Here is a 25,494-nt window from a genome sequence, read left to right as displayed (position 1 = left end):
CATGCCTGTCAGTATTTATTTGGAAAAATGTTGATTGTTTCTGTCAAAGTAATTGATGCCATGAATGCCTATGCTTTATCTTGTTTGTCTCGAGCACTGCACCTCTGAGCACATACATCTTAATACAGGAGACCTTGAGCAGAGCATCTGTTGATAACAGTCCGTTGAAATGAGTCTGCATTAATATGAACTGTAATGTTTTGGTAACAGTCATTTTAATTGTCAGCCACATTTGCTTAAACTATAAAAATTGTATCACTAACACTAAAAAGTGCAACAAATTAAAGCAAATTCATATTCTACAAATTGCAATTGTCAATTTTCTGTTGTGTTCTTCATTTGACTCAGTATCAAGTAATAAAGTTTGGCTTAATGAGTTTTCATTTATCACTGCTGTGATCTCTGTTTCTGAGCTCTGAGATGTCATTAGAGCATTCTTTACATGACACTGTATCTTAATGTGTTAACAACAGGCTCAACTTCAACTCTTGTGAACATGCACGCCTGTATGGCAGAGAGTCATTAGGATTCACACAAACCACATCACCTCATGACAACCTGCATGGCAACATTGACTTGTGGAAGAAATGGAAAAGCTGCAGAATAAAACGTGAAACACAGGAATGTCAGTAACAATGCAGTCCATAATTTCACAGAAGTCAGAAGTGTACTTGACCAAAGTACATTTTTACTCGACCCTATACAACTTGTTTTATTTATGAGCGCTTATCATATAACAGCAAAGACTAAAGTGAATTGTCATGCCCAGTTTTGTCCACCTTGCTCTCAAAATTGTGCTATACTGCGCAATACATAGTTGGAGTTTTGCCCACATCCTCTAACGCCAGTGACACCAAACTTAACCTGTCTTTCGGGGTAACTGAAATGTTTGCTCATGTTTCAGCTCATAGACATCTCAGGAATGTCTGACGATCGGCACTGTGCATGTGCAATTCTCAACTAGGCATTGAATGAAATGAAGTTAGTGCGATTAATAATATTATCTTGATTATCATCTTACTATGCTTGAAAAGCTTACAATGGCTCTAAAACCTACTGGAATCACTTCACACCTTTAAACAGATATTTTACATTCTTTAGTTTGGAATCCATTTCCACATTCCTGACTTTATAGTGGGGGATATGGAGAAGCTGAGCCTTCATCCATCGGGGAGGAAATGAGGACTGTAAAACGGCTGGAAAGATGCAGGCGCAGCTTTGTGGCAATTCAAAATAAATCAGGAAATCAATACAGGACTGTATATTAGCGAGCTCAACAGCTTTACAAGACACTCATGATTATCCCGATAAAGGAAAGTCAATAGACTAACTTACCCTGAATGTTTTTATCTGCTATAAAATCTTAGATTGACCCATCCCTACTCTCCACAGATATGAGAAGGAAGCAAGATACTCCTTAGCTAAGTCCATCATCCACCTCTGGAAAAGAAGACAATGTGTTTCATTCTTTTTTTCCACCTGCCCAATCAGGCAAGTGAGTTGCTCGGTTAGCTATCCTGACGTGGACTCATACTTGCCACAGGTAATCGGGCAATCCTTATTGTTGAGCCCTGCCATATGAATGCATGATTTGCAGACAGATGTCCTTAATAAAGCAAACCCAAATGCATGCAGAAACACTGATAATGGAGTAAACTGACTGAATGCAAATAGATATTGCACACAATCTGCAGAGTTCATACAGTAGTACGTGACCTGTAGCCCCTGTTCTGTGCTGTGTCACCACATACACTGTATCTCCTCCACCAAGGACATATTGAAACGTCAGAGTGGGGGAAAACATTCTTTTTGATTCTGTTATGGCCAATCGTGTGAACACACACGGCGAGGGACAAAGCTAAAGGCGCTGCACTCGCGCGCTGAAACGCCACCAACAGAGCCTCTGACAAAAGGAAACTCGCACACTCCGAGCAGCAAGCCTGACAGCTGCTCAAAGGCCGAGGCAGAGCTGCTAACACACCTCCAGCCTCCGCAACTTTTTGTGCTTTTGCTTTTTTCCGTTGTCTCCGAAATAAACTGCATTTACAAACACTTATTCGCACTGATGTATGTACTGCGAACACATTAGGCACTAAATCACAGAGGGTGATACTGTATGTACCAGCAGAGCTTCTCTTTTTATTCTCCGTCTCTCCCTCTCTCTCTCTGTGTGTCCCCTGGTTTACTCTCAGTAGACTGTCTTCAGATGGGACCTGGGGAGACTGAGAGGGAGAGAGATGTGGGTGGTAAAAGTGGGTCACATGCTCAGAGAGAAAGAGAATGAAAGAGGGGGAGACAGAGAGAGAGATGAGGGAGAGAGAGGCGCTCAGAGAGAATTACAGTAACAGGGTGGGATGGGGTGAGGGAGAGGGGGAGAGAGACACAAAGAGGGTGAGGGAGAGAGACGGGGGGAGGAGGGGAGGTCGAATTCCCTTGTAGAGAAGGAGTGGATCAGTCACAGGCCTCTTTCCTTTCATCTGATCTCAGCGGACCACAGAACCTGGGACACACACACACACACACACAATAATAGTACACAACACAGGGACGCAGGCAAACACACACACTCACCCACACACTCACTGGCACACACATACACACAAAACCAACATCGACACAAAGTACACATACCACAGATGAAGAAACGACACACACACACACACACACACACACACACAAACACAATATGTATGTCTTTATGTGATGTGCACACACACACACACACACGCCTGCCAGACAAACTTAATAAATCCATTACCCTGTAGATTCAACAGCAACAAAGAGAGGAATGTGGCAAATGAGATTCAATAACTGCATACCGACACAATGGCACAAACAGACACACACACACACACACACACACACACACACACACACACAGATGCATATATCTAGGCACAATAACACACACACACACACACACACACACACACACACACACACACACACATTTGAACCCACATGAGAGCCAGTGTAAGTAGGCCCTGCTCCAGCCTCACTCCCCTGTGGAGACAAAAAAAGGATGGACAGATCCCATCATGTGTGTGTTCCTTTGTGCGCGAGTGTGTGTGCTGTATGCCATCCCCTCATCTCCTGGGCTTTCTGCAACCACCATATTCATCTGCGGCCCTCATAAGGATAATTACACACACACACACACACACACACACACACATACGCACAGAGCTCATCTCTGAAAATGCACAGCGTTCCCAGCTCCCCTCTTGCGTTGGTCAAGGTCAATAGTAAAATCCTGCCTAGGAGGCTCGCCTGGAGCCATAGATGCACTGTGTAGGTGTGCAGTGTCTGTACCGTGTGTGTGTGTGTGCCTGTGTCTGAATATGTGCGCACATCATTCATGTATTTGTGTGCTGTGCCTTATGTTTGGACACTAATCCATGAGGTCCTACACTAAAAATTTGTATTACAATCAAATATACATTATACATGTATTCATCTACTTAGCTTCCACTGTGAAATGGTTTGTGGGTAAGTCCTCACCAGTTACTTGTTATTGTAGCTATGAAGCTGAAATTTCATATTCTACAATGATAAAGTGCATCCAAAGCAATCAAAGCTGCAACATCTTCATTTCAATAAATATTTGATATCAACAAGGTGAACAATCAACAAGATTAGCTAAGTAACCGGATAATATAACAGGACACTGATGACGCAGGTGTTCGAAGGCTGTTCTAAATGAATCTGTCAGTGTTTAACTGCAGGTACAGACAGGAGGAGGAAGGAGACGACTTCAGAGTAACTTTAGCTGAAATAAGGCAGCGGCCTGCAGGTCTGAGGGACAGCTGCAGGGGAGAAGACAGACAGAGATAATGAAGACATGTGGACAAGCTGCAAGTACAAGAGCGTGAGGGGAAGTGAGACGACGACGGAGAGCTTACATGTCTGGGTGTAAGAGTGTGTGTGTGTGTGTGTGTGTGAATGTGTGTGTGTGTGTGTGACAGCTAGCCAAATGGGGGCAGTGCGAGACAACCTGTGTCTGTGTGTGTGTGTGTGAGGGAGAGAGAGAGAGAGGGACGGCTCCATGTCACGTTATATCTCTGTAATTCAGTTTTCTACCAATTACAAAGCTCCTGGGCGAGCCCTCTGAACCCTTTCCTGTTTAGCTGATGTTGCCCAGCAATGTGACTGGCAGACGTCCTGACGCTTTGGTCCAGTCATTTGAAATTGAAAACAGAAAAGTGAGGTCAAAGTCAACGGTATTTAAATGAACAAAGGGTGTTTTCATGTTGTTGACACGTGGCATCTTGTTTGCAAGTGGCCGTGGTTTAAGCAGGATTATATCCACCATGTCGTACGGTTCATGACTGTAATGGATAGGGTTGTTCTGATACGGATGCTAGTATCAGAAATGCCTCAGATACGGTCTAAAATGCTGGAATCAGTAGTGGTATGTACAAAGTACAAATCCAATATATTTATTTATTAGACATGCTATTAGCTGATACACAAAGTTTATGTATCAGGAAGGGAAAGAAATAGTTCGGGTACATCTCTAGTAAAGGCTTCAAATGAGTGAACATGGGGGTCTCTGCACTGCTGTCATCCATTACAATAACACAAAGAACAAATGACATATCCTTTGGACTGGGAAGGTCTGCATTTTACATTTCCTTTTACATCAAAATCTTCTTTGCAATAACACAAATCACCACGCCATTTTGAAGAAAAACTGAATCAATCCTCAACAGATGGGTCACACTTTTCCTATACTCGATAATCGTTAAATAAGAGTATTTGAATAGTTCGTGTGACTATAGTTTTTTTCCGCTTGTTTTTATGGCCGTCTGGAAACAACACGACACTACCAGGCATTGCGTTATTACAGGCCTGGGTAGGCCTTTGGTAAATGAGTGTAACACGGCCTTTTCCACATGAGGTCAGTGTAAGCCTGTACTGCTATATGCTACCAGCAGATCTGTGAATAACCCAATAATCATCGAATAGCGTTTTTGGCTTGAAATTCCAACAATCTTCTTGGTTCTTCAGTGTTCTACTGCAGGAACACAAACCAGCAAGAAGTCAAGCCCAAAGTAAGTCTGTGATATCATTAACATATTAACATTGTCAATGATTTAATTGAAGCCACTGAGCAATGCGAGTTGTGAAAAGTCTTGAGGAAATGTTTTCTAAGGGTTACGTTTTCTATTTGGACAAACTGATTTAAGGCATTGGTATATGTGGTATAAGTGTTACCACTTATTATTTATACATTAGTATACGGACCCTTTCCAAAAAATTAGAATATCATGGAAAAGTTTATTTATTTCCATAATTCCATTCAAAAAGTTAAACTTTCATAGATTATAGATTCAGGGCCCACAATTTAAACAAGTTCAAGTATTTATTTGTTTATTTGTACATAATTTGGGCTTCCAGCTCATAAAACCCACGAAAACAGGAATTCAAAAAATTTGAATACTGTGAAGAAATCAGCCCAAATTTTGCAGGGCATGAATGTTTTAAACTGAGTGTCACACACTAATCATCTACTAAACTCAAAGCACCTGCACAGGTTTCCCCAGGTGTCATTAAATTGCTTCACTTTGGTTCAATTGTCTCAGTTCGGTTCAATATGGGGAAGACTGCAGACTTGACAACTGGCCAGAAGACCATCATTGATACCATCCATAGGATGGGTAAGCCAGAAAAGTTCATAGCTAAGGAGGCTGGCTGTTCACAGAGTGCTGTGTCCAAGCATATCAATGGAAAGTCTAGTGGAAGGGCAAAATGTGGCAGGAGAAGATGCACCAGCAGAAGAGATGACCGTGGGCTTCAGCCGATTATCAAACAGAGAAGATTCAAGAATCTGGCAGAGATCAAGAAAGAGTGGAATGAGGCGGGAGTCACAGCTTCAAAAACCACCACATTCAGATGCATCCGGGAGATGGGCTACAACTGTCGGGTTCCTCGGGTCAAGCCACTTCTGAGCCTGAGCCAACGTAGGAAGTGTCTCAACTGGGCCAAGGAGAAGAAGGACTGGACTGTTGGCCAGTGGTCCAAGGTCCTCTTTTCCGATGAAAGTAAAGTGTGCCTTTCATTCGAGAATCAAGGTCCAAGGGTTTGGAGGAAGACGGGTGAGGAACAGAACCCAAGCTGCTTGAGGCCCAGTGTGAAATATCCACAGTCAGTCATGATTTGGGGTGCAATGTCCGGTGCAGGTGTTGGTAAACTCTGCTTTATTAAATCCAAGGTCACAGCAACAGTCTACCCTAATGTTTTAGAGGACTTCATGATTCCTTCTGCTGAGGATCTGTATGGAGATGCAGATTTCATCTTCCAGCAGGACCTGGCCCCTGCCCATACCGCCAGAAGCACCAAAACCTGGTTTGATGCCCATGCCATCACAGTGCTTGACTGGCCAGCCAACTCGCCAGACCTAAACCCCATTGAGAATCTATGGGGTATTATCAAGAGGAAAATGAGGGGCACCAGACCCAAAAACAAAGAAGAGCTGACAGCAAGCATCAAGGAAATCTGGGCTTCCATAACTCCCAGGCAATGCCACAGGCTGATTGCCTCAATGCCACGGCGCATCAAGGCAGTGATTAAGGCAAAGGGATTCCCAACCAAGTATTGAAGATTGACATATCGTTTTGAAAGTACCATATTTTGATTGATTTGATGTGATCCTAATATCTTTCTTTTTTTTCCTGCAAAAACTGAGAAGTAAATGGTGATTTCTTCACAGTATTCAAATTTTTTGAATTCCTGTTTTTCGTGGGTTTTATGAGCTGGAAGCCCAAATTATGTACAAATAACAAATAAATACTTGAAATCGTTTAAATTGTGGGCTCTGAATCTATAATTTATGAAAGTTTAACTTTTTGAATGGAATTATGGAAATAAATAAACTTTTCCATGATATTCAAATTTTTTGGAAAGGGTTTGTATAATCAGGTTCCATTAAATGACACCAAAGTGGTGCAAACTGCTAAATGAAAGTGCTAAAACTATATATTCACCCGTACATTACATGTAATGATTATTATTCCTAATACTGACACAAACACATGTGCTATTTTTGTTCTTTTTGATTAATTCCAATGATTACACACTGGAAACTGGAAATATGAAAGTGTGAGAAAAAGACACACACACTAAGAGACTAAGGTATACAGTAACAAATCCTGCTGACTCTGCAGTAGTACTTTGAGGTCCACACTGGTCTGACACACACTGAGGTCACAGGAACACACACAAAGGTCAAACCCAAGTACAGCACATGTGACTCTGAGGGCTTAACACACATCCTCAAATGGATTCTGACCTCTGACCTTCATCACCCTGAGGTCAGAAGTTCAAGTTGATGGTGTGTGTGTGTGTGCGAGACAGAGTGAGTGCATGTGTGTGTGTGTGGGTCAACTGTCACATGTGAGAAGTGCGTGTTATCACAGCAGCATGACTTCAACAGACAAATTCAGGTCAGTCAGATTTGAGGGTTGAAACGTGTCACAGCAGCACACAGACGTCCCTGTGAGGGGAGACATTCATTCTGCACATCAACTCGCTCCTGTGGCCTGATGTCTGTGGCCTGATGTCTGTGGCCTGATGTCTGTGGCCTGATGTTTGTGGCCTGATGCCTGTGGCCTGATGTCTGTGGCCTGATGTCTGTGGCCTCATGTCTGTGGCCTCATGTCTGTGGCCTGATGTCTGTGGCCTGATGTCTGTGGCCTCATGTCTGTGGCCTGATGTCTGTGGCCTGATGTCTGTGGCCTGATGTACTGTTTGTCATATATGGATACAGTTTAGGGGTGATTGGACTGAAAAGGCTTTGACTTTTGGAAATGATAGCATAATATTTCTGGACAGCACAGTGCATGATGCTACCTTTATCCCCGTTTAAATTCGACCTACCTCAACGACCTCTCCCTGCTTCTGTTGTTATGGTAACAGGGCCATGGCCTATGGGAAAAAAAGATTTTTGTACTCTCAGCTCTGGTAGAATAAAAATTGAAAAAAGTTCAGCCAAATTCAGCTGAAATTGACTGACTGACGTATATATATTGCAGTATGGGTATTGTAAAAGTACTTTAACATCATCCTGTTGATCTAGCTCAGTCCCTGCATTGCCCAGGTTAGAATAAGCTGACGTCTGCGTGTCTGTCACCTGTCTTAGCTTGGATGAAAAAGCCTTCTTGTTCAGTCCAGTAATCAAATTAAGAAAATGACACAAAAAAGGTTAAAGTGTTGGTATTATGTGATGAGGAGCACTGCCCTGCCTAAGACAAAAAGTCATGATGTCAACCACAAGTTTTAAGTAAATGAATCTGAACATGGCCACAGTGTGTCATAGATGCGACACAACAGACATTCTTGTATATTGAAAATGTTCACTCCCGTTTCCAGGATTATCAAAATGTTTGCTTGTGTTTGAATTTTGTAAATGTCTTTACCTTCTGCCATTGTATTGGTACTGGGTACTCTCTACAGAGCTGAGCTCCAGAAAAACAATGAGTTTAATTCTTTTGAACTACTTTTCCCAAGTGAGCTGCTAGGTTTACTAGCCTGACACGGCATTGTACTTGCCCCTGACAACCAGGCATTCCTTAGTGTTTAATTAATGCTTGAAATGTATTTTTTCTTAAGTAGCCAAGATGAGCCAACTAACTTAATGAGATAAAAGGGTTTGCTGCTTTTCATTGTCATAAATTTACTGTAAATTGAATCTTAACCAGAACGTAATCAGAAACTTGTAGAGTAGTTAAAGTGGTAATCTCAAAGATTTCCGGAAGCAGCAACTGCAGGTGTATTTTTGTCCCTCACTGCTTCCCAGGGATCCAGTGACGCCTGTGTGACATCAGTCAGTTGGCAGTTAGCAGCTTTGCAGCGCCTCCATAACAACACCACATGAGAGCCACTTGCACCTTTTTTTTGAAAAAGTTTCAGCGTCCGCTGTTGTCTTTTCCAGCCAGCCACTGCTGGGTGAACACGTCACTAACTGTGAGCCGCTTGTGATATTTTCCGGGAAAGTCGCCACCGACTGCCAGTGTATATCTTTGGTATTACAGCAAATGCAAGGGCTTTCATCAGTGGGCCATAGACCCAATCATCATTGTGTTACCTCATTCAGTGATAGATAGTGACTTGACAGATATTTATTTACATGACGATCTTCGAGATTATTACTTTAAGCTCCCGTGATTGGGAAATCACAAAATAAGATATCTTCAGTGAACATTGTTGACATGGGTTTGCCACAGCTGGTCGACTTCAATCAAAGACGTTAAATCATCATGCGTACGCCCAACGGAGAGCTTCCAGAGAAGCTCCTGTGCTGCAGACGTCTTTATGTGTGTTTAATGGGAGCAGGTCGACATGTGAGCAGTCAGAGTGAGACGAGCTGAACGAGGCTGAAGATCAGTATCACTCTTTAGATCACTTACAGGCGCTGACGACAGATCCTCCAGGGTAACTGCAGATCACACACACAGAGACACCCTAGAGCCTTCACACAGACACATAAGTAAATGTACATTCTAACAGACGGACACAAACATACATGCTGCTCTCGTGACTAGACTTAGACGTCTTGCAAAACGCAGGAAGCGGAAAGAGGAGAGGAGAGGAGAGGAGAGGAAGTCAGCAGACCGTGACACTTCAGACATATGGGAGGACCAAAGAGAGACGAGGGGATGAATAGAGAGCTGGTGAGAGAAATGGAGAGACGCAGAAACAGAGGGAGAGGGAGAAGCATCCAGCTGTTTGTCCGTCCTAGCTTTGCCGTAATGAGCCCATGTTTGGCTCTATGGAGCATCGCCAACGCCTCATCTAACTTCTCCAAAGTCTAACAAGCCAAACTGCTATTTAGATTTACCACCTACCAGTGCTGAACCGGACCCAAACAACTAAGCACATCGCAGCGTGGCGCTGCCTTAAATGGACACTTTGACATTTTGAATTTGGGCTGTTTATTTTTCTTTAACAGACACTTGTCAGCATGTGGGAAACATTTTTGCTTTTAAGTTATCATGAAATGGCTCGGCTGCATTGTTAGCGTCACTGAGCATTTCTTCCACTTGCAGCCTGCTGTGCCCATTGGGCCGGAATGAGGGAAAACTTATAAGTCATTGTGAGATTCACCTGGTAAAAGTGCAGAAATGTACACACAGTTGTTCATGTTCTTCTCTATGATTACAGCCAGCAAACCTCCTGGGCCTAATCTCAATCAAAAAGCAGCGTGTCCCCCTGCCGGGATGCACGGTTGTTACGGTGCACTGGAAAAAGTTGATCACATATGACATTTGACTTGTATTGTAGTTGGCAGCTGCCACCGTCCTTCATACACGGAGCAGAACAAAACGCACTGAAAATAAGCTCTTATTGACGATTCACCAGTGTAGCACCACCAGCTCCACGGTTTTCTCAGTTGGCACTATTTAAATGATTGGAAAAAACTGAATAAAGATTCAATATTAAACACTGACATTTTATTCTTATGTAACTTTTTTTAAATTCATTGATTGTTAATACAGTAGCTATAATTTATTTAAAAAAAAACTGTGCCATGCTGCAATGTTGCACAATTTCCTTCATTAGAATTTTTTTTTTTTTTTTCTAAATTAAATTCATTCAACATATTTATTAATCCACCTGACAGTCGATGGCTGCGTGTGATTTGAATGAATTCTACTGAACTATGTGCGCAGGACGGACGGAAAGGGTTCGACCTGTTTTTCAGCTGAGGGAGACTCACAATCATTCAATCATCATCCATGCTTTACATAAAGAGAATGAATGCCATGAAATGTCTTTTCTGGTTCAACAGTCAGTCAAAACTGAAGGAGAACACGAATATCATCCATCAGATATCCCCATTTATGTATATTGGCTACTTGTGCAGTAAAAAAATAAATGGATCAAAGTTTCATACAGTTGCACAGGACGTTGCTGGGAAGTGGCGGGGACATTTCCGATAATGGTATCAGAACAAACAGCCAACCCCCGTGTTTTCAAATGATCAAATATCGAAACAAGCGTCAGCTGGGTTCTATTACCACTGCTTCTTTTTACGTCTTTTTCTCTTCATGAAAGCCCAATGTGAAATGAATGTTACAGGATCATGAGTCACTGAACACTTGTTACACCCTCAACAATTGATTAAAAACTTGTCTTAAGCCGGGGACGCTCTGCCTACCTCTACCTGTGGGTGATGACGAGGGTGTCCACTGTTTCTGGTGCAGCGCTGCTACTGCCAGCCTCGTCTTTCTAGACGGAGTTTGTCTTTAATAATGACCAATAATACTGATGGCATGATTTTATTCAAAGAGAGTGGTAGAGAGGTCAACTGAAAAACCCTGCCTTTCACATGATGTTAAAATTGTTCATGCCTGTGACATATCTGACAGATGTAGGCACTGAAATGCTGGAATGATGTCGCTATGACTATCTACGAATCATTCCTGTCGATTTTTGACAAGTGACGCGTAAAAAAGGCTGGCGAAAAAGCACGCTGAACCTCCAGATGAAACGCCGCTGCAGCCGTGTGTGAGCCGTGTGTGAGACGTGCGTTAGCCGCGCTGCTCACACACAGCTGTGCAGCTACTGTAACCTGCTGACATGGGCCCCGAAATGAAAAGCAAATGGTTCTGGGACGCACACGCTGCTCACGCCTGTGTCCCAGACGTTACATGTGCTCACACTTAACATTTTCTTTACTCGGAATGAATTCCACTTCATCTTTTCACAGGCAAGCCTGTAAAGTCTGTTGTCAGTTTTAGTCTAACAAACATGTTACACTATTTCGCAGTTGAACATATTTTTTCCAGGTTCAATGATGCAGTTGGGAGTTGAGCAGCAGGGTGAGCGTTGCGTCAGAATGCTCCTCGCAGCCTCGTCCGGGTTATTTTTACCCAGAGTCGGTCTGCTAACTAAGCTCTTCGGCCGCTAAGTGAGAGAGGATAAAGTGTCGGGACCCCAAATGCATGTGTGATCCTCTTAACCATCAATCAGCACTACACTCAACAACAACAGGCTGGCAGGGCAAACATGACCCGGGCTGTCACCGGCATCCTCCTCATCCAGTGAGTTCACCATGAGTGTGGTCCAGCAAGCCCTCCCTGCTCTTCATCCTCATCTTGTACAAAACAATAATAATAATAATGATAATAATTAGTTGATTATTTGTGTAGAAATGTGTGTTTAGATCACCAAAGTGTAGCGCTGTATGTTTTAATTTAAGATTTACAATTATGCTCCACTCTCACCACTCTCATCAACCTTTTATCCAGCAGGCAGCTGTTTACAGCCAAAAAAGTCCTCATTATCCTACAAGCCAGGCGCTAAAAGGCAAAAAGACAAAGCTAACAACTAGTCTGGAACATATTGAAGAATTAAGCAGCTGAGCTGGATATTTTTGCACCGTAGTTAAAAGCTTCAAGGTGTCATTCATTATGTTGACACTCGAATGCTCCACAGTGGGTTTTTTCTATTCATTCAGTTTAAAAGCACAGAATGCCTAAACCTAACCAAATAATGTAAGTGCCTCCACCCAACCAAGAAGATTGAGTAATGTTTTGAAGTTTTATTCACGTCATGTTTGCCGACTTCCTTCCTGTCTCTGACTCTTTCCTAGAAGTTACAACAGGCGACCAAATGAAACGCCTCATTACCGTGAATAAAGTTAGGATTTCTCTGGGTTTGAACAATGTTGGAAATATATGTGACGAAGTAAGAACACAACTCAACGATATGTAACAAAGGTCTCGTCTTTTTAGACATTTTAATGCAGAAATAACATCTTTAAACCCCATATTTCCGTGTTCTCATTCACTCGGCGCTCCATTCAATCACTTTACTCGAATTGAGGATTATGTCGGATTCATTTTATTGTGTGTGATGTGATAAAATATGGCCACAGACATCGAAAGCTTCACTCGAAATCCTCAATAGAAACTTAGGAGCTGCTTGTACATCTTAAATTGTATGCTGACTTGTTGCCATAGTGGCCAACAAATCAATGAGTGCCGCTTTAACGCACTGTTCATACATTGTTCATTCATTTTTCAATTTCTTGTCGCAGTTGGATTAGGTAGATGAGTTATGGATTCCAACGTTGTAAATTGCTTCCAAATCAATGAGCCAGTTGTTAAAATGTTTACATCTCTGATACAGTTATTAATAATGCTGATTAGTTGCTGCTGTTATCACTGCTGTGATCCATGAATAAAAGAAAGCACTTAACAAAACAAATAAAAACCTGTTGTTCCTGGTCCAACATGTCTCTCGCTCCCTGTCATCAGCCCGTATCCAACTTTAATTAAACTAATTAATCAATCGTGTGGATGTGTGTGCCTGCACGTATGCAAGCCTGTCTCGTCTCTGTTTGCATGAATATGTAATGTTTGCGTTGCTTGGCAGTAGAACAAACCAAATGCCAGAGTGGAGATGCTTATCTCTCTAATGTGATGGCACTGAATAAACCAATTCCGCTAATGGCGAAGGTGACTCCTTTAGTCACAGTGTCTAAAAATAGGACGACAGGTCTCACCAGCTTCCGCTGAAGTGAATGGTTTGTTGTGTGACGGCGTCGCACGCACACCGAGGTTAAATGCGAATAAAGTTTTTGAAAAAGTCTGAAGTCACCAGTCGGGTCAGAAGTTCCTTTCCAGCTCAGTGAGTCGAGGCAGGCAGTGCTGGCTGGGGTCAGTGCTTTGCGAGCATGAACACACTCATAGCGCTGTGAGGGCTTTGGATCAAGTGCCAACCTAGTGACACATGTTGTACCCTCATGTGAACTTTACAATAATGTGGTTGTAGTGGCGCAAACCTTTCTCTTCCCTGATCATCAGTCCTATTTTAGGGAGTGTTAACAAGTGTCTAACGTGGTCCGACCAGAGGCAATTAAAATGCTCAGCGAAGTGAGAAGCGGGGCAGATGGTCGGGCAAAACGCGGCACAGTCCAGCTTGATGCACAACTGGTGAGACAGGTTTTCTTAGCTGAGGTCTGAGGCGCAGTGTGCTTTCCATCGCTGCGCTGGAATCAATGTACACAATGAAAAAAACTGCTCAATTTGTCCAGTTAGTTACATTTTTCTTTCCCCCTCACTACTCTGGGCCCACATTTGAATATCGAGCAGGTAAAGGAGCCCGATTACAGAGAAAAGTCGAGAGTAAATTTGGACAAAAAGACAACAAACACACACAGAGTGTGGCTGATGTTAAACAAACGTAGCTTCCAGAGAGTATTTTCCTAAAACCACAATGCACGCAATTACACAAGGCCTCAGGGTCATGACACAGACGCAACACTTTGCTGTGATGGAGGCATGCAGGCAATTCTGCAGACAATAACAGCCACTGTCATTTTATTAAAGCATTTGTAGCTTGCGCACCAGTGGCCACAAAATTTCGCCTCCGGGGTCCAGACTGCTGCTTATTTTTTATTCTACCAGGCAGTTTTCATTCTAGACGCCTAATCAGAGACTTATTTCGACTGAGACGCCAGGTGAATTTAAACTAGCAGGGAAAAAAGAAAAGAAGCAGCACTCTGGACCCCGAGGACCGGATTTGAGCATCGCTGCTGTGGACTGTGTCACAGACATTGATTTTGTCTGAGGACTAAACATCTGTCCAAGCTGAAGGCAACAACTTCACTAGCATCTGAGAAAGTTTCTCATTAATCCTGTGGGAGAAAGGCCTTTACCTGCGGTATCTGACTGTAAATGCTCAGGACATTTGACACATGTGGACCTTTGACAGGAGTTGACCTTTAAGACCCAATCTGTTTTTAAATTGCAGGAATTCATAGTTGCACTTTCATAAGGTCAGGAGACTTGTGAGACACATAGTCAAATAAGCTTCATCATAATCGATGCACCAACGGCTGAGATATCCGGACTTTTTGTCCCTAGTAGGGGTCACGCTCCAAACACTCTTAATCCTACATTTCCCACGATGCAACTCAATAGCATGTAACGTCAAAATGTCCATGCCTAGAAATTGCTCACGCTTTACAAGCTTCTGCAGACCTAAATTTAACACAGGCCTCCTGTCAAAAACATTTTGTCTCCAAGCCCTAAAAACAAAAATGCAGCAACTACACTTAAAGGGGCAATACGTAAGAACTTTGATTGAAAAGGTTCAGAAATTAACTCAAATTACCAACAGAGTGTGAATAAGTACCAGTTTTGACATTATGATATTTATGTAGAGATATCTGCTGAAATTAGCATGCTAACTAGCTATGGTCCAAAGCTCTTGTGCTAGCAGTGTAAACGGAAACACTCCACTCGCTAACTGAGCTAACTAGCTGATGCAGCCCCCTATTTGTTTTACGTATTGTACCTTTAAGTTAATATTTTCTGCTGCTGTTAAATATTTATTTTTATATTAAGGTCTCCATCAGCTTCGGTTGTTTAGGAGAACGCTGCAACACTGTTTCGCTGTGAAGCTCCAGAAATGTTTTGTGGACTACGAAACTTCACCCAACTTTGCATCGCCATGGAGGTGAGTGGATGATGACTGAAGTTTCATTGGGGGGGAATTTATCCTTTAATAACAACAACTGTTAAACTGTTAAATCTAGACAAATTTGGACAAAGACAGACATAAAGAAAAGTAAAAGTGCTCGATTACAGATTAAAGCATCCTTAAAGTGGACATTTTGAGCATGTTGTACATTTATTAGATTTAGAGGACAGGAAACTGGGTGAGAAAGATGGAGATAACATGCAGCTAAAGTTTGTGATGGTTTCTTCTACTTTATACTTCCTCGCTGCCACATTTATCTGATAAATTTAGTTACTAGTTACTTTGCAGATCCAGGTTATTTTATTGTTCGTAGGCTGTTAATTGTGACGTGTTACCAATCAGATAGTGTCGTGGGCGGGACATCGTGTGAGAGGATGCTGCATCAGAGCCAAAGTAGCACACTTTTAAATGTGTTTATTAAATCGGCAATCACAGAAAAATCACAGATATTGATTATCGGAAAAAGCTGAATATCGGACCTATAATCGGTTTACCCCTGATACAAACACTCAGTCAGTGTGAAGTCACACACAGATCCTGAACATTGCACTAATGTAGTAGTGTTTCTAGGTGGGTCATGTGTGCCGGCCTCAGGATGAACCCTAACACAGGTCTAGGCTGCAGTTTAGGCCCACTTAAGTTAATCCCATATAGAAGTTACACCTATACTGACTCTGTGCTGTGCTCCTCAGAGCAGCAGACAGGCCTCCACACTGTGCAGAGCTGCAACTCACAGCACATCACAGACTGTCTAGTCTCCACAACAAGGACTGCACATGCCTTTCACTGATTCGTCATAAATGACATATCACTGCTAAGTGAGCCTATAGCCAGCAGCAGTGTAAACAGGGGTGTCTCCATCATCATCATCACCATCCTCCTCCTTATGATCATCATCCCTGCGTCCATCACCACTCATGTCACACTGTGGCTGCAGGCCTCCTCTGTTACCATCCAGCCTCCCTCTCAGCTCCGCGTACGACACAGCGAGTGACAACAATGACACAGACAGCGACAATAAACACGTCCTCACCGGGAGAGTAGAGCCGCGCCAGCTGTCGGGCCCCGGCGTGCTGCGGTCCCCAGCGAGGCGCCGCGCTGCGTGCGGCCGCCCCGTGCTCATTCCCGTTCGGATCCTCCTCCGCCATGGACCGGTGCCTGATGTCGGTCTCGGAGAGAAGCGACGCCGCCATAACTCCTGCCCGCTGCCCCCCGCTTTGGCTTTCAGCTATGAGACATCAATTATAGATGTGTCTCGGTCAATAACGGGTCGGTGTGGTGTGTGGCTGGACGGAGGAGGGAGGCTCAGCCGACTGATGCTAGCTGGATGTACCGGAGGAGACTCGTGCCACCCGGAAATACACGGAGCTGCGCTGACACACAGACCTACTTCACACGCTCCATCCGCCGCAGCTCCGCTCATCAAACCGCTGTTAGTTTACAACACAGCGAGACGTCTTGCTGTACAGGCCACAGTTGTGTCTCTGCGCGGCGGGACTGCTTCACTTTAACTAACTTTGTGTCTGCGTCCAGCTCAGCTGTCACGTCAGCGTCAGGGAGCGTCTGCATGTTACAGCTCTGATCGCAAGTGGAGGTGGCACCTGCTGTGTTCAGCCACAGAGACAGCGTGGTCAAAGTCATAATGAATGAGAAGAAACGAGCCTACACTGTCTTTGAGAAGCCAGATCCTGTTGTATAGTGGAAAAGTTAAGCGTGTAACTTAAAGGAGCACTATGTAGTTTTGGGGAAGAGAAAGATCAGATCGTCACTGGCTGATTTTTAAGCTTAAACAAACTCAATAAACAAACTGTGTTTGTTTTCATGAGTGAATAAACTGTATAAACAAATGACCTTAAAGGACAACACAGCTTCATACTGTTTAACTTTGTTTATATGTGGCGGACCCTGCCACCTTTCTAGCTTCAAACAGAGTTCTGGGACCTTATTTTCCTCTGAGAACAGCTTGTTTATTCAGTTATGGAGAAAATAAATATTTCTGAGGTTCTATTATTTAACTAATTAATATTGTAAATATTAAACTCACTATAAAGAGCTTAACATCAGTACACCAATCAGAACAGAGGAACAACATGATTGGACGATCAGTCTAACCCCTAAATTCCACCAGATCCCTGTCCAGTCCATCTCCGAGCCGCCACGGCAGCGGAGCTGATAGGTTTCACTCTAGTCTCTGTGTGCACTTCCACTGGCTCCGCTGCGTTGCGTATCTACTCCATTACAGCTCCGGCAGTCTGGACTCTTCCGTAGCAGATACGCAAGGCTTCTATTTCTGCCGGATGCCGGATCACGGCGCATCAATTCAGCCAAATTCAGCACAGAGCAGACAAGAAGTCAGACATGGAAGAAACAACATAACATACGGTTAATTTTCATTATAAAACAGTCCGTGTTGACGCCACCACAAAAATCTCAAAAAAGAGACAAATCCAAGCACTTCTTCTAATCCTCGGTTGGGAACACTAACCTTTTGTCTGTTTTTATTGTGGTTATAATTCATATGTATAGCTGCAGTCGTGCGTGATCCTGTATTTATCGTGGGAACTCCTCGGTCTCGCCACTCCAGCTGTCCGGCAGCGATGCGCCGTGCTGCACTCAAACGCAGCTGGTGGGCGCTGACGGACGACGAAGCACGGAGCAAACACGTAGCGGAGCCGTTCCTCAATGTACATGCAGCCAGTGGAATCCCTGGGTCAGGCTGGAGATCGCTGTCATTGAGAGAGAAATGTGGAAAAACTGAGAAAACGTAAAAGCTGAATGTTTCCAAAAGTATAATAGATAGAAAAGTAGAAGCCATAATGTCCTCATTTTGATAGTTGAATGGTTTCTGTAGCTCAAAATTTGAAGGAGAAGAAGCCGCACGAAAAACATACGGATGAAGAACTCTGTTATATTGTGGATAATTAAATGTATAACTTAAGTCAATCGTTTCCCAATGTAAAGACAAAACAGTTTAATTTCATTGTATTGTTTGACCCTAAAGACGGGTGCTGGGGGTCAGTCATGCAGAATGTTGTGCAGTGTTCTCTGCAGAAAACTTTGAAACCAGTTGATTTATACACAAGACCTACTATACGTGAGCCCACAGAGTTTAAGCTTTACTGTCAAGCAACAACCTTCTGGCAGGGAGGCTCTCAGCAGCTGCAGAAACTGCCCAGACACACACACACACACACACACACACACACACAGAGGGCTGCACACTGCACAAAAATATACATCTAAATAAGTCTGTCAGTCTCGTGGTGAGTCATAAAAACCACAGCCAGTGGAGCGCACATTGCATAACTAAACTTTCAATCTTGCTGTACGTCTAAAATGGAGACGATCATTTGTTTTTGTGGTGTTTTTATGTTATATAATCTGTAGTTAGAAGCAGGTCCAAAGTGAAAAGGCAGCCCAGCTTGAGAGTGACTCCAGCTGCAGTCTGAGCACTGAATCAGATCCTGAGTTTGTAAACTTCCTCAACTTTTTGCAGACTTTCAAAATGCATAATAAATGATCAGCGATGGGCTGGCAAGGACATTTAAGTTCGACATTTTTCTTGTTTTAAGTACACACCTCCATCTTTATTATCCTATTTGTGGTATTGCGGGCCTCGCCTTAACATATATTTTTATCTTAAGTGATATTTTCCTAAAAACTTAAGTCATTCCTTGACTTTTCCTTTAACACACCCAAAGGTTTCACTCATCCAGTGAAATATGTGAACATCTACCAGGACTGGACTGGCAGAAATGCTGACCCGACATCAATAGTGTCGGTGATCATCTGGCTTTTACTCTTGTTGTGCCACCAGCATGTCGCACCTTTGATGCTGAGAAATATCTTTTATTTACTTAACAGTTGGTACAGGGGGCTGCCCAGCCATGCGGTCATATTGGAAGGAAGCATCACAACCGATACAGAACATCTTTGGTGACAGAACTGACTGCACTTTTACCACAATTTCTTTTAGAGACATTGCATCTTATTTATTGGTGCAGGACAAATACCTATTATAAATATTATTAGCTGCCGACAAGAAAGCGGTAACACGAAAAAGGCTTACAGGCCGAACCTCCAGCAGAGACTGACTGGATTGATATTGTTACTGCTGCTCAAAGGATGGAGAGAATAACCTTTTCACTAGGGGCTGATAAATTCCTACATACTGGTGAAAATGGGTTGTGTATGTTTCCTATGAGATGACCACCAAACCTTTATTGTATGAACTGACAGTATATTCATCCAATTTTCCAATTGTCCAATACTCAACTGTACTTTGTGCCAATTAGCAAATGTTAGCAAGATGACTTACTATATTAAGATCGCATACATTACACCTTTTAAACATCAACATGAGCCGCTAGCGTGGCTGTAGACTGTAGAAATTATGAATGAAAAGGTTATTAGTATTGGATCTTCAGCCCTGGTTCCCCTCTGCCCTTCTCCCTGTTCACCATCAGCTGGTCAAGCTCCTGAGGTCAGTGGATGACACCGCCCTCATTGGGCTCATTCCTGGTGGGGATACAGAAGGAAGGCTGACCATCTGGCGACCTGGTGCTGGCAGAACTGAAGACAGTGGAGGCAGTTGTGGATTTCAGCCCACCCCCATCACCCTGTGTGTCTCCTTGGTTGACATTGTGGAGTCCTTCAGCTTTCCTGGGCCCCATCATCACACAAGAGCACGAGTGGGAGCTGAACATCAACTCTTTCACCAACAAAGCCCCACAGAGGATGTACGTCCTGCGGCAGCTGAGGAAGTTTAACCTGCCAAAGACAATGATGGACCAAAACCTCACACCAGAAGAACGGTTTCTATGCAGCTCGCCTAATCAGCGAGGCCAGGTTCCCCTCACTAGCACATGAACAAGAAGTCTCCACACCTGACTCAATGTGCTATATTAATACACAACTTTTGGCTGTTATATCAGTACTTTGCACATATTCTTTAACCTTCAGACTGTGAATGTTTGTATTATACATGATACTGTCTTACATTTGTTTCTTGTCTCACACGTTATGTATTTTACTTTATTTATTGTTAAGTTACTACAAATTCCTTGTATGTGATGACTGCAGCTCTGTGCAGCCATCATCCTCTATAACCCTGTGACTGTGCTGCTGAGTGTCGTTGCTCATTCATACCAGTGCTGAACATCTGTTTGATCCACTAAACCTTTACATTCATCAGGTGGCACATCTTTAATGGGATGTTTGTAATGCTCTGCGTCTGTTTGATGTGTAATTAGCCGGTTGTTAGCTGGGGCGTAACAATTTGCAGAACTGATGGTAGATCAAGGCAGTGCTGCGGAGGATTCTGGACATCTTACTTCCACACTGTACATGCAACATGCTTCACTTTGACAGAGACCAATCTCATTTATCTTCTTGAAAACATTTACAGCCTCTGCATTATTTGTAGGTGAGAAAATCTAAATAGACCATTTTACTAAGCTTTGATTTTATCTTGTTTTTTTTTTTTATCTAAATGCAATTACTAATATATATTAAAGAAATATGATATCATTTAAATCAAAGTTATTTGCAGGATCGGTTGTCAAAGTGAAGACACACACACTGTACAAAAAAATTCCAACAAGCGCCATGTGTCTCTTTCTCTGGTGGACGCATTCTGAGATGATTGTTGCAAAGTGTGATCAGCCCCACAGTTACCTTGTGAATGAAGTCCCTGGGTATAATGACAGTGCACGGGCTGACAGAACACTGACACAGTCTGTCCTGTTTTGTGGCAGCGCAGACAGAAGAATTGCAGAATTGCCTGTAACATTACTGTATTCTTCACATTAACCTTGAACCAGTTACTAAATCCTGTGTTTTAAAGGGTCACCTCCACAGTAATTGTTTCCACAAAAATTACAGTTACAGCTACAGTTTACCAGATAATCTGCGATTCTCTTGGACACCAGTTTTCCTTACTCCAGCGCAGCTTGGAGTGAGTTGGAGGGAGATGTGTTAGTCCTACTTGCTGAGGTAGTATTGCTTACAGGTCCTTAATCATGTAGATGTACAGAAGGCTTTACACTGACGAGAGCGATTCAAAGAGCACCTCCATTGCTCTTAGTCAGCCAGGCTAAAAATCAGAGTAGGAAGATGCCAACGTGATGACATACCTGCAATCATACATTCAACAATGCTCCTGTCAGGTTAGCTGCGTAAGTGTCATTACTTGGAGGTTTTATGCCTCAAGTCATTTACTGAGGAATTTTTCTCTTGGCTGATTATATAATTTGAATATGTTTCCAGAAGTCTGAAGAAAATGAGCAGATTAGAAAAAAAGCAAATAAATAAATGTAGCAGAAATATGTTTTTCACTTCTTTCCTCTCCCATTTGTCATCGTATGACCCCCCACAGCATGGCTAGAAAATATTTGAATGTTTGTACACATTGTGTGAAGCTCTCTGAACTGACTTTATAAATGAAGTGTGCGATGTATTAAAACCCTTTAAAATATGAACTGAACATTCATTCTTGATTTTGACCATCACTTTGAGCTCTGAATCACCCTCGAGAGGATTTTGAGGATTACTATAGTTGAATTTGATAGATGTATAATAATATAGATGTTATGACACTTCAGTACATGCAAGCTCACAGATTCACGTCTTTTGAACAAATGCACATCACACAGAAATTCTTTATTTGTCATTTATTTATTTGTTTTATCTTTTTTGTCTGTACTAGATTATTGCAATCTGGTTAATTCACATTTAAAAAGCAGTCATTGACCAGACGCACTGAAATCGATGATATTCATTTTTACAATAACCATTATAGGCCCCATAGAGACTGGAAAACCCAATCCAAAAAAAGAAACATCTGTATGTTTTTCTGCACTTTATTTTGTTTGATGTCTTTTTTTCATAGTAATTACAAAAAGGAAAAAATATATAACAATAATCATAAAAAGGAGAGTTGGGGGGAAAAAAAACTCAGGAATATTACGACTGGCAAACAAACAATCACAACACAGCACAAGTACCTACTTACGGCGAGAAATGAAAGGTACAAAAATGAAAACGAAAGAAAATAAGCGCATATGGCAGAAAGAAAAATCAAAGAAATTGGCACCTATGAAGTTAAATACAATAAGCAACTGAGGGGACGAGAAAGTGAAGCTTTTTTACTACAATCTATTGAAAAAAATCCCAAAACAAAGGGTGTTTTCTTGCTTTTTTTTCTTTTCTATTTGTTAAAAAAAATAAAATGCCTGACCTGGGGGAGTGATGGGTGGGAAGAGAGGAAAGGAGGAGGGGAGGGGGGAGAAGCTGGTGGGGACGTTGGCAGGGACAATAAAAAATACTGCACGTACAATACCTTTTTTCACTCCTCTCTTTCCTTCATCTAGCTCTTACCGTTTCTCTCACCCACTTTTTCCTTTCTTTATTTAATAGCATATCCCATTAATATTCCTTTCCCCCGCTGCTCCTAATAGCCGCGCCCAGTGGCGCGATCGTTAGAGTTTTACATGTGAGTAGCAAATGACACTTTGATTGGCTGTGATGTGGAGATGGGAGTCCCCTGCCGGCTCCGGGTCGGGGGCCCCGGCTGAGCCGAGAGATCCTGCCGGGCCTCGGTCTCACTGCGCGTGCTGACTCAGTGTGTGGTTCTGCAGGGAGAGAGGGAGAGGGAAAGATAGAGAGAAAAAGTGAGAACACATGATGAGAGAAATAATGGGCTACGTGAGCATAGTGCTTTCCACTTGCACCCCCACCCAATAAAAGAACAGAAGAGAACAGAAACACAACTGCCTCCCACAGTACAGACAGCAAGGCCTCCTCGCTTTATACATAGTCTGATGAAAGGAGGGGAAGAACAAGAGAACTGAACAGAAAGACGGAAGACAAAACAAGAGGAGCAGACAAGACAACCACAACATTAACTATTAGATGCAGTACTGCACACACAAAACACTTTGAGAGACAGGAAAACATATTTGGCATTGTGTCTGGTGTTATTTATGACATTAATCACACATACATGTTCACATGTTGGAGCAGATTTTAACATTTTAAATCTAACTATGCATTTTAGCACAGAGATGAAATGCTTGTGTTACACATTGTGAGACACATGCACATATTTCTACACATTTTGGCACACACAAAAATAAGACTAGTCATCCAGTAAAAGCAGAACCTGGTTTTGGTTGGAGCCAGATGATGACAGATCATATAGTATTTGTTCTGTTATTGTTTTATTCCTTATCTGTGGGAACCCAGAGCCTCGATTTGTTTATTCAGATCTGTGAAACCCTTGTGTCTTTTGATATTGTGATTAATATTTTACAGAGACCGTCTCCATACCTCGGAGACGCCTACACTCACATCTCTCCAAAGGCTTGAGCGCACTACACATCAATACATAATCACAATGTATAAAAAAATAAAAAAAACACCTTTTTTTTTTCAGAATTAAAATTCACAGCAGCAGTGAGAGCACAAAGGGAGACGGATGCAGCGATCTCTAGGTAAAAACTAGAGAGGAGGAAGTGAGATTCGGAGACGGATTTGTATGCGTAAATGGCGGAGTTGGGCACACAGGAAAATCGACAAGTATACAGTATACTGCGCGCGCACACACACACACACACACACACACGCACGCCATTAATAACACACCAGTGTTGAACTTTCTTAGTGAAAGATAAATACATGGTAACAGGCTTGTACACGCTCCTTCTTTTGGAGTGGGGAATGCACAAAAATGTGCAAAACAAATGTTTTCTTCAGCACACATGATCACACACACACACACACACACACACACACACACACACACACACACACACACACACACACACACGCACACACACACACACACAAACAGGCACACACACTTGTACAATCAGTCCTCTCTGGCTGTTCCATATCAGCTGCAAAGGGGAACTGAACTCATGATAATCTGGATTTGCTGGTTTGGAACTTAGCAGGCATCACATCTAAAGCTGTGGGGATACAGTGTGTGTGTGTGTGTGTGTGTGTGTGTGTGTGTGTGGAAGATGGAGAGATGATTGGAAAGATTTCTCTGGGAATTTGTGTGTGTGTGTGTGTGTATGAGAGAAATTTCCACTCGGATGTTTTCCTCCTCCTCTCTCCTCATTTTCCCCAGACTGTACAGCTTTCTCCCTGTGAAACCTTCCCTACCCCTCTCTCTCTCACGCGCACACACACACACAGTCCCTCTGAAACCTCTCCCTATCATCCTTCTTTTTCACACACACACTCCCGCTTATAGACACACAACACACACACAATTCCCAGTGAGATCTTCCCAATCAACGCCGCCCCCCACCCTTCCCCATCACTAAAAGCAGCTTTCTCAGATTAATCTCTCCCTCTCTCTCTCTCTCTCTCTCTCTCTCACACACACACAGATAGGCTCCACTACAGAAAGAAGAAAAAAAAGGACAAAAAAGAACAGCGGATGGGAGAATGAAGAAGAAAAAAAAACAGCAACAAAAAAAAAAAACGAGGAGGGGATTGGGGGATGAACAGAGGAGATGGAGGGGTGGATGGGGACAGAAATGTGAAGGATTATACGTGGTTTGGGGTTGATAAATACTTATTTGTCATTCTATGGGCCTTATCTTGCTGTGCATGTTTCGTTGAGCCCTTTGGTGTGCAAGTGTGTGTGTGTGTGTGTTGTGTGTGTGTGAGAGAGAGAGAGAGCGCATGTATGAGAGTGCCTGTCACTCGGCTTTAGAGGCCAAGCTAGCCTGTCCGGGGGAAAGCAAAGGGTATTAATTTCCGACGCACACACACACTCACTCAGTGACACAGGCAGTAGAAGGTCTCAGAGAAATGGGTGAGCAAATAACCAACGGGACAGTGAAAAATAAGTGTCTGTTTCTGTATGTTCGTGTGTGTTTGTGTGGAGGCCTCTCCGGTGAGGAAGCAGATCTCTTTGGGAGCCACTGACCCCATTATGATAGAAAAACCCTTGTCTCTCTCTATTTTTCTCTCTTTTTTTCTGTCTGC

At 42.8% G+C, this 25,494-nt stretch overlaps 2 protein-coding genes across 3 annotated transcripts in view; both read right to left on the bottom strand.

The window, feature by feature from the left end:
- LOC311264469 (plasmanylethanolamine desaturase 1) overlaps positions 1 to 17,221 on the bottom strand; it is a 45,074-nt gene extending 27,853 nt beyond the window's left edge. Inside the window, exon 1 of the mRNA XM_084365351.1 lies at positions 16,526 to 17,221. Within this exon, the coding sequence (XP_084221477.1) occupies positions 16,526 to 16,685 (160 nt within the window). The 5' untranslated portion in view covers positions 16,686 to 17,221. The remainder of the gene's footprint in view (positions 1 to 16,525) is intronic.
- Positions 17,222 to 22,131: 4,910 nt separating this feature from the next.
- Positions 22,132 to 25,494, bottom strand: part of znf423 (zinc finger protein 423) — a 152,440-nt gene continuing 149,077 nt past the window's right edge. For both annotated transcript variants that reach the window (XM_084364532.1, XM_084364533.1), the window contains one exon: positions 22,132 to 23,123. In XM_084364532.1, coding sequence (XP_084220658.1) covers positions 23,094 to 23,123 — 30 coding nt within the window. In that variant the 3' untranslated portion in view covers positions 22,132 to 23,093. The remainder of the gene's footprint in view (positions 23,124 to 25,494) is intronic.

This window comes from Pagrus pagrus (assembly GCF_965226575.1).
Source record: "Pagrus pagrus genome assembly, chromosome: 10".
NCBI lineage: Eukaryota > Metazoa > Chordata > Actinopteri > Spariformes > Sparidae > Pagrus > Pagrus pagrus.
Note: the sequence above shows the minus strand (reverse complement) of the source record. Positions and strands in the feature narration are given on the sequence as shown.